At 47.1% G+C, this 9,639-nt stretch overlaps 1 protein-coding gene across 1 annotated transcript; it reads right to left on the bottom strand.

The window, feature by feature from the left end:
* Positions 1-381: 381 nt before the first annotated feature.
* SAP30L (SAP30 like) lies at positions 382-9,298 on the bottom strand. Its single transcript, XM_081093501.1, has 4 exons — positions 8,965-9,298; positions 4,508-4,630; positions 2,246-2,344; positions 382-734 (listed from the first exon to the last, which is right to left on the bottom strand). Exons 1-4 carry the CDS (start codon positions 9,160-9,162, stop codon positions 606-608), a joined length of 549 nt encoding a protein of 182 aa, XP_080949627.1. The 5' UTR covers positions 9,163-9,298; the 3' UTR covers positions 382-605.
* Positions 9,299-9,639: the final 341 nt, after the last annotated feature.

Raw genomic sequence — 9,639 nt, 5'->3', positions numbered from 1 at the left:
AGATCTCATTAACTGGAGGAGCAGAGCAGATGTTACAAAGCTGGCACTATTAGTGACAGCTCAATTAGCCAACAGACACTGATTGAGTGCCTACTGTGCCTGAGGTGTAGGGCCAGCGAGGGGCACCAGGGTCAAATTGATTTGCTGATAAATATCAAAGTCTGCAACAAGGTCGGTCACCCACGTCCCCAGCACAGTTTGCGTCTGTTCACGCACCTCCACCATCACCTGTACTCTGCCGCTATTACGGGACTACATTTCACACGTGGCAGTTTGGGATTATAAGGTGATTACCAAAATATTTGTATCCCTCATTTCTAGGAGCACTGACTTAATGCTGTTTTAAATGCTGCAATACATAATTTTTCTTTCATTCTTTTTATAATCTTGTTTGTTTCAGCCCAGTAGTTGCCTTAAAAGAAAGTCTTCATATACACATGCTGCATCAGGAGAATATAACCCTCCTGACCAAAAAGATTTACAGTATTTATCATTCAAACATTTTTATTTATAATAAAACTTGTAAGTCTTTATGGGCTTCAATGTAGCAGATATCACCTGTGCATTAAACATTATACTTCATTCCTGGAAGATGTGCTTCATCCTTACTCAAGCTGCTTGCTGCCCTCTGACTTCTGGTCCAGTCTACTCTTGTTACTCTTTACCATGTAGATGAAGTAGGCAAGGGTCTCTTTTTCATTCACAGGTATGTTCCTGAAATGTCGACTGACAGTCTACATGGAGGCAAAAAAGAAAAGAAAAAAAACACACCAAAAACCATGCATAAATCAGGGCCATAGACTAAATTGTGCAAAAGAGGAACCAGGAAGTTGCTGCCAGAGCTATGGAGGGGGTTAAGATCACTACAGAACTCCGCAGAGCTGCAGAATGCAGACTACCCTTTTTCCCTGGGGTTTAGGTGAATGGTTTCCAGGCTTCCAAAGCAAGACTATAATCCTCAATACTCCCAAGATGCAAGTCTTTCTATTTTAGTGGCAGCCAGCTGCCCATCATGATCTCAAGGTCACCTCCACAGATGAAGAGACCGGGACTGCTCTGCTTGGCCAGCTGCTACCATAACCTCTCAGGCTCTGGTACTTGGCAAAAAAGTGTCTTTTTAAAAATTATGTCAAATGAGTAGCCTACTGAACAGATGTAAGTGTGTGACCCAAGAATTCATCTTGAAAGACACACCAGATTTGAAGAAAAATGAACCATTTACTCTCTATTCCTGAAACTTCGCTTTATTTTACAAGTCCTGAGAACAGGTCTCCTCTTGCCCCACCTTATCCTATCTCTTCCACCAGGGGTGGATACTGGCAAGTGGGGAATGCAGTCTTAAAGTAGGAAAGGCTTGTGTGCTCCTATGTTTTATCTGGATGCTGCTGAAGGAGAAGTTAAAGAAAAAATGATGGATCAGCAGGATACCTCTAAAGGAAAGACAAAAACAGTGGGGCTGTGAGCCTTTAGGGAATCTCTGAATAGACCGAGTGACTAGGACAGAAAAAAGAGAGAGAAAGAACTATAGAGTGGTTATCTCTGGATAGTAGGGTTGTATTTTTCTGTTCTCCATTTTCCAAATTTTCTACAATAAGCAGAAAAGGGGGATGAGAGAGTACCCACACTAGTGCCAACAGGACAGAAGTATCAAGCCAGGTTGTCATTATATTAAAATAATAGCCAATGGAGCATTTTCCACCATCCAAACTACGTTAACTCAGGGCAGGAGAAACCTTTCTTGGGCTTCATTCTTGTAATAAATATTTCCATTACCAACATCAGAGTAGAAGAAATCAAGGAAAAAAACAAAAAGAAGAAAAATAGATCCTATAGGACATGAGTGAAGGTTCTGAGATGATTAATCTGACACATCTGATATGCAGGAAGGACCATATCTATAAAGAATCTTGGAAAACAAGATTCAAGCAAGCAAACAAACAAACAAAAGAACACTCAGGGCTTAGAATCAGGAGTCCTGATGTTCCAGGCTCAATTCTGGAATCACACCAATTTGCTGTGAGTTTAAGCAAGTCCTTTCCTCTCTCTTGATTTTCTTTTATGAAAATCAGAGCCTTTCTAAGTTTTAAGCTGTGGGATTCTAAATTGTGCAAAAGATGGACTAGAAAGCTGCTTCCAGAGCTATGGAGGGGATTATGATCCACAGGCAAACAGAGCAGGGAGAATCAAGGTCACCATCAGAGGCACAATGGCTCTCTCTTCGGAGAGTGCAATTTTGTCTACCTACTTCTGCTAACTGGGCCTTATTGAAGCCTGGTCTGGTCTGCAATTTGTAGTGTCGTTTATAACGTCGTAGAGTGTTCACCTGTAGCTGGAACAGATCAACCTGGAGAGAAGAGGAGAAACACATTATGCATCACCTGAGCAGCCATGACTCACTGAGAGCCCACTATGTGCCTAGCACTACACTAGGGGTGGGGTGGATATGACTACAAAGAAGTCTTAGAAATGGTCCACTGAGGACTAATGACTAGCTGGGAGGACAAAAATAACAGTGGAACGAGTTCTGGCTGGGGAAGGCTGGTTCCAAAAGGCTGATGGAAGCAGTGAAGCTTAACTAAGGAGAGCAGGGTTTAGAAAGGCAGTGAGGAACTGAGCAAGAGTAGGGAATGAGTGAGAAGATCATGAGCACAGAAAGCCAGGAAATGAATAGATGGGCTAGGGGGTCATGGGCAATCCTGATGGGGTTAAAGAGTGAAACTGGGTGGTAGCGTGCCAGGTGATGTTCCAGGAAGATGGATCTAGAGGTGGTTTGATGGGCGGGGACAGGCAGAGGGAGATGCTGTAGCAACGATCCAGAAGTGAGATGATGAAGCAGAGCTTTGGAGGGGTGGTGATGCTAGAGGGGGAAACCAGGCACGAGCAAAGGTCAAACCAGACACACATCCTGAAGGAAGACAGGCCAGAGTTTGGCAGCAGACTGGATAGAGAAGCGTGAAGAACAGTGGGAAGTACTGTTATTCTCAAATAGTGATTTCCTAGGCTCAGCCTTCAGGTATTAGAATCCTTAACAACCCTCCAGAGAAAGCTCAAAAGCTACTGTGGCGAGTGTACAAATCAGCAGGTTAGGGTCAGGGTCTCTGCAGATGACTGGATAACAAAGGGGAAAGGACCCCCCCTTTTTCTCCTAACACAGAAGAGAGGAAAGCTGCACAGTCATGAAACATTGAAGGCCCAGAAAGTTGGGCTGCCTTTACCTGCCTCTAAAAGAGATGTTCTTGCTTCAGGCAGGTGGAGAGCACTTAAAAACAAAATGAATGATCAATATGAGGGACCAAAGTCCTTCATTCTTTTCAAAACATTCCTCAAACCTTTTTCTTATTTTGTGAAAAGCATTTAGAAATTGAATACATCCATTTCTTTATAAAATTTAATAATGCTAGAGGCAATTGGAAGATACATTAAACCAATATTAAAAAAGGGGCATAGGGAGGGGCAGAGGAAAAGGGCTATATTTTCAAAGGTTTCCTCATCTGCAGATAAAAGCCCGCCTACTCTTTCTATTCCTACAGTCATTTCCACTGAGTGCTAAAAGGCCATTGCCTTATGAAATATTCATGCGTCAAATATTCAATGTACACTATAAACAGTTCTTCTTTGCTGAGTCTTAAGTGAAAACAATTTAAGTAGAAAAGGAATCCGATATTCCTTCCTGTAGCTTTGTTTAATGGACACTGGCACTCTGAAGGAAAGGCGGCCTCTGGTTTGAGAAGCCTAGGTCTCATCATCTAGTGCAGTGGTTCTCAACATGGGGCAATTCTGTCCCCCACCTTTACCCCGAGAACATTGGGCAATGTCTGGAGACATTTTTTTTATCATCATGACTCAGGGAGTGGTGTGACTGGCATCCAGTGGGTAGAATACAGGGATCATCCTACAATTCACAGGACAGCCCCTACAACAAGAATTACCTGGCCCCAAATGTCAATAGTGCCAGGGTTGAGAACTCTGGTCCAGTATAATGACTTTGGAATGATCCTTGGGAGCAAGCCTGGACCAGGAATTGGAGAGTGACAGAAAATCAGAGCTGGGATAAACTGACAGCTTATGCCTTCATTTTGCAGCCTAGAAAACAGGGGAAGTGACTTCCCCCAAACCATACAAACTCAGTCTCCAACTTTAAGACAAAAACAAAGTTTGAAAAAATTTGACACTGTGGTTGGATTTAATCATTTGCCAGGGTTTTCTTACAAAAAGGCTATGTGGCTACTGAAAAGGGCACTAGACTGGAGCCCCCAAACTGTCCGTGTGACCTCAGGTCCTGTGCCTGTTTGTAAAATGATGGGGCAGTCAGACCAGTCAATTTCTAAGCGTTCAGCTCTCAGATTCAGTATTACTCTGATTCTGTGATTCACTTTTCAAATAAACCACAGCAAAACAAAGGGACTAAAATGACTTTTTAGCACAAAAAAGCAGACCAGGCCAGAGGTAAGGACCAGATTAGAACCCGTCCTTCCAGCTTTCTCAAGCCGATGTTTTTGACCGTTACCTCAGGAATGTCCGTGTCGTGCTCAGGAGAATCTCCACCATCGTCACTTGTCTTCCTCTTCCTTTTATTTCGTACACTTTGGATGAAATTTTTGTGGAAATCGCAGATATACAGGTGCCTTACCTGATGGGAAGCAAATAAAAGTCAGAGTTGCCAATTCCATGGAAAAAGCATCTGTCAATTTAATGGGCTTTTCTCCTTTTCCAGGGACTGGAGAGGGAGGAGGAAGAACAAGGAGCAGGCCATATTTTCAGACGTTTCCTACTGAGCTGCAGAACAAGACACCCACAAAGAGAATACTCCCATCACATTGGGGTGTATTATAAACCAAGTCCTCCCTGAAAACCTGTGGTCCACATTCAGCAAGGAGAGAGACCCCACAGCAGAGATCATTAGGGGGAGGTCCCCTACTGTAAGGGAGGATTTACAGCTAGACAGGAAGCATTCCAGATGCAAAGAGCCAAGACTTAGAGCTTCAGGTGAAGATGACAGAGGTGTGAGTGAAGGAGCCCCAGATTAGAAAGTGTTAGGCGGAGGTCACTGCCCATGTAGGGAGAAATTGGGGGGTGGGATGCACATCAGAACAGCTTTGACTTTCCTTCAGATGAGACAGAGTCCTCCAAGGTTTTTGAAGCTGGGAGTGATATGACATTTTCAGACCTGTAGGAGTTGTGAACTTAAAAAAAAAAAAAAAGAGCAGGAGAGGAACTATGGTAATGGGATATGGGACACACTATTTTGACATTGATAATAGGATGACAACTCTCTGAAATACTTTATTTCTGAGCATCCGCTTCTAATTATTGCATTACCTCACAGCTGCTCCACAAAGAGAAGTGGAGAGAGAGGCAGACGTTCTCACAAGGTGGAACCACACAGAAGAAGCTGCCCCCTGCTGCTGACTTTCTAGTACAGACTGGAGGCAGAATAATAAGTGAAGGCGGCACAACAGCTGAGATGTGAAGAATATGCTTTTATTTAAGAATGTTGGTACCAGGTTGACTGGGGGAAACATTCAAAAACCTAACAAAAACCGAATGCCTGTGGAAATGACTTGGGGCTGTTGACACTGAAACAGATGCTGCACAGATGTTCTCGAGAGGCTTCTGAATTTCAGTTTATTCCTTAAATTCTTAAAGAGTAAGCTGATAGGAAACCAGCATCAATTAATTCAGGCCTTTTCATGGAGAAGATAACAAAAACTGCTTTTTATTCCAATGAATTACCACTTTCATGTGGTTGGATTAGTGAGTCACAAGTCGTTTTTTAATGCTATGATGGTGTCTTGCAGATAGTAGGTACTCAATAAAAGCTGTCCCATCAACATAAGCATCCCTTGCATCTAAAAGCAGTTTAGGCCAGTAAAAGTCACCATTTACATATGGTTACAAATCAGGACAGCTTTGCCAGATTCAACTCTGTCAAAGGTCTTTCAGACACAGCAACGTCTCACTCTCCCTAAGAATCTACTTGATTTATATACCACTGGACATTATCAGGGAAGAGAGCAACTCTCAGCATACTCTACTTCCCTGCTAGGAAGCTGGCCTCATGTTAGCCAGTTCCACATGTAAACTCTAAGAGACTGAATTGCTCCTTAAATTCACAGAGACAAACCTTGTACAAGGCAGAAGAGGTGATTTCCTAGAGTTGTGGCTGGGAGATTTCAGGTCAAGATAATAGAATAATGGAATACTAGACGGAGGAAAACTTAGCAATCACCAGTGCAACTTCGCTGGTCCCAATCTCACTTTCTAGAGCAGTGGTTCTCAACCTTCTGGCCCTTTAAATACAGTTCCTCATGTTGTGACCCAACCATAAAATTATTTTTGTTGCTACTTCATTACTGTAATGTCGCTACTGTTATGAATCAATGTAAATATCTGATATGCAGGATGGTCTTAGGCAACCCCTGTGAAAGGGTCGTTCGACCTTTAGAGGGATAAACTGAAGCCACCCAGAGTAGGGAAATGACCTGGCCAAGGCCACTCAGGCCTTTTGACCCTGGCACATGTTTCTTTCCTACTCCAACAATTTCTTTATACTTCCACTTTTCTCCAGAAAAAAAAAAAAGCCAGAATATGTCAATTTAGAGGACTGTTTAAAAGCATGTTATCCCATATAATAAAACCCTAATATGCAAATTGACCAAATAGGGGAAGGACTGGTCGCTATGACAAGCACTGACCACCAGGGGGCAGACGCTCAACACAGGAGCTGCCCCCTAGTGGTCAGTGCGCTCTCACAGGGGGAGCACCACTCAGCCAGAAGCCGCCAGAAGCCGCCAGAAGCCGCTCACGGCTGGCGAGTGCAGCTGCGGTGGCGGGCTGCAGCAGCGCTAAGGACTGTGAGAGAGCACAGGCTGGACTGAGAGGACTCCTCGCCCCCCAGTGCACGAATGTAGTGCACCAGGCCTCTAGTATCTTAATAAATCACAGAACACTGCCAATGTCTACATAAAATGAGTTAAGCCCAAGTTGGATTTTTGGTGCTATTCTTTAAAAAAGCTCCTTGCTACACTCTTTCAAAGATAAATAGTCATTATTTCTACTTAACCACTTTCAAGTACATACTGGTTTTCAGAAACTTCAGAGCTCAGTGGCCTTTGGGGGTGGGTGGAGAAAGAAGGGTGGTAGCAAGGGCTCTACTGTTTATTTTTCCTATTTCATTTTCTACAACAGCTAAACATTCCTGTAACACAGCAGTTCCTTAGAATTGAATTCCTGCCCAAGCCTGTGAGAATGAAATAGAATCCCTTTCAGAAATAATGACTCTATACCACCTTGAAACGAATCGTGAGCGATTCCACCTCGAAACCCTACTCCTTCAGAAGCATTGCCTTTTGGGAAGTGCAGTGCCAGGCGTAGGCTGCTTCTCTTCGGGACAGTGTGTGAGAATCACTCAGCATGGCCCAGCACAGGCTTTTCCAGTGGGGTCACTGGGTACACGGAGCCCCAATCGCAGCAGCACATTCATTCAGACGTGACAGCTTCCAAAGGTTTGAAAGAACTGGAAAATTCTTCTTCTTAAGGATTGGAAAATATTATTATCATAAGCTGCTCAAGTGAAGGCTCCCAACGAACTACACAGAAGGTAGGCAGTGTTTTCAAGAGGCTGAGTTCATTGCTTAGAATTAAGCATTTCACTTCAACATGTGCCCTAATCCAGACCACCTTAGTATCTAGTCAGCTGTTTGCTCTCGTTCATTCATTCACTTATTCATTGATAGAGGTTTGTAATAATAAAGCCATTAATCCACCCCGACCATTTTAAAATAACATCTTTCCATTCAAGAATTGTAGGTGTATTATAATTAACTTTTTAAAAATTGAGGGTGGGAGGGAAGAGCCTGGAAGAAAGAACGGGGCCAATTTTTTTTTTTTAATTTATCAGACTTAATTAAGCATGGGGCTTGGAAGTAAATCAGATAATGGGGTTAAGAAATTAACTGGCCTATTAGGTGCTGAGTGACTTTGGCACTGGCACTGCCTATCTCTGGGCCTCAGTTTCCACTGTAAAATCAGAAGTGGAAAAGTGGGAGTCCTTTCAGGTTAACAAGCCACCTCTGATTTCCCTCCACAATGGACAAATTCTGGTCCTAAAAGAAAAGGGACGTTAGGAGGTTCTACCTGAATATTAAATACCCCCTTTGCTCATTTCCAACTCCTAACCAAGAGGCTGCAGCAACAGATGTCAAACTGAAAGTTTCTAATTGGTTGACTATAGGCACGTCTTCAGAACTGTTCACTAGGGGAGGCGAAATCACACAGGAAAAGTTTTCCTATAGTTAAGACACAAAACACAGGGCGTTTCTAGTCAAGGCAAACACACACACACACACCCCTACTCGGCTTTCCTAAAGAAGTCACCCCTAAGAAGATGGATTGCCCTGCTTCCAGTCCCTTGGACTGCAAAGGCCACCTCGGAAGCCCCGGGCTTGGCCGGATTCCTGCCACACGTTAGAAAACCCCGTTTCCCTACAGCTGCCTGCGAAGCAGTAGCTCCCTGACCCTCTGCAGAAGCCGAGGCCGCGGCAGACGGGGAAGCAGCTGCCACCTCGCCTTTTCCGCAGGAATAACAGGGCGCTGAGAAGTTGGAGAAGAGCCGGTGCCTTCATCACCACTTCCCCAGCACTTGCTCCTCCATGGGCCAACGCACTGAGCCTTCCTCTCCCGGCTCCGCCATCGAAACCAAGAAAACGAGCTAAAAACTTGTCCATCTTCCCCGGGAGGAAGGGCGGTCGGAGCCCCCCGCCCAACCTCCCGCATTTGGGCAGAATCCCAGGGAGAGCAGGTCGGCGCCGAGGCAGCCTTTGAAATCCCGAGTCCAGCTCCGCGTCTGCGGACCAAGGGCGGCGAGGCCCAGGACGGGGAGGGCCCCGGAGTCCCGCCCGCAGTTCGGGGGCAGCCGCCGGGAGCGAGCGGGCGCGGGGGCCCGGCCGGGGCCGGGGGACTCACGCTCTTGTCGATGTCCAGCTTGAGTTTCTTCTGCGAGATGCTCTTCTGGACCCTCTTGCTGAAGGAGGCGTTGCCCGCCGGCCGGACGCAGCGCTCGCCGTCCTCGATGAGGCAGCAGCTCTGGCCGTAGCCCGGGGCGGCGGCGGGGGCGGCGGGGGGCCCTTCGCGGCTGTCCTCCTCGGTGCTGAAGCCGTTCATCTCCCCGTCCCGGGCCGGCTCCCGGGGGTGGGCGCCCCTGGAGGCCGCTCCGCGGCCGCGCTGCCCGCGGGGCGGTCACGGAGGCCCCCGCGCCCGAGGGTCTCGGAGTCTGTCTCCAGAGCAGGCGCTGCCCCGCCGCGCGCCCGGGAGGCTCGGCCCCGCTCCGCCGCGTCCCGGCTCCTTCGGCCCCCGGCCCCGCGCCTCCGCAAAGCCCCTTCCTCCCCGGCTCCAGGCCCCGGGGTTGGCTCCCGAGCTCGCAGGGCCCCGCCGGGGGTCACCTGGAGGCTCCTCCGGCCGGGAGCCCAGCGCCGTTACCCTTCGGCGGGGGCGTCCGGGAGGGCGTCCCAGGGAGGGGCAGCTCCCCGGGGGCTCCGGGCCCGGGTGTCCAGACGGTTTCTCGGGCCCCCGCCGGCTCCCGCCTTCTTTCGGCTGCGGAGCAAACTCGCCGCCGGGCAGCTCCCTCGGGGTGGCGCGGCC

This window comes from Myotis nattereri (assembly GCF_964212035.1).
Source record: "Myotis nattereri genome assembly, chromosome: 5".
In the NCBI taxonomy this organism is placed as follows: domain Eukaryota; kingdom Metazoa; phylum Chordata; class Mammalia; order Chiroptera; family Vespertilionidae; genus Myotis; species Myotis nattereri.
This window is presented reverse-complemented; position numbering and strand designations above follow the sequence as displayed.

What these genes read in the sequence shown, in the direction of transcription:
- SAP30L (XM_081093501.1), bottom strand. Translation starts at nt 9,162, where the DNA reads ATGAACGGCTTCAGCACCGAGGAGGACAGCCGCGAAGGGCCCCCCGCC. An exon ending in ACGACACGGACATTCCTGAG is followed by an intron (nt 2,345 to 4,507) that starts GTAACGGTCAAA and finishes TCTTCTCTCCAG; the next exon opens with GTTGATCTGTTCCAGCTACA. An exon ending in ATAAGGCCCAGTTAGCAGAA is followed by an intron (nt 735 to 2,245) that starts GTAGGTAGACAA and finishes GCCTCCATGTAG; the next exon opens with ACTGTCAGTCGACATTTCAG.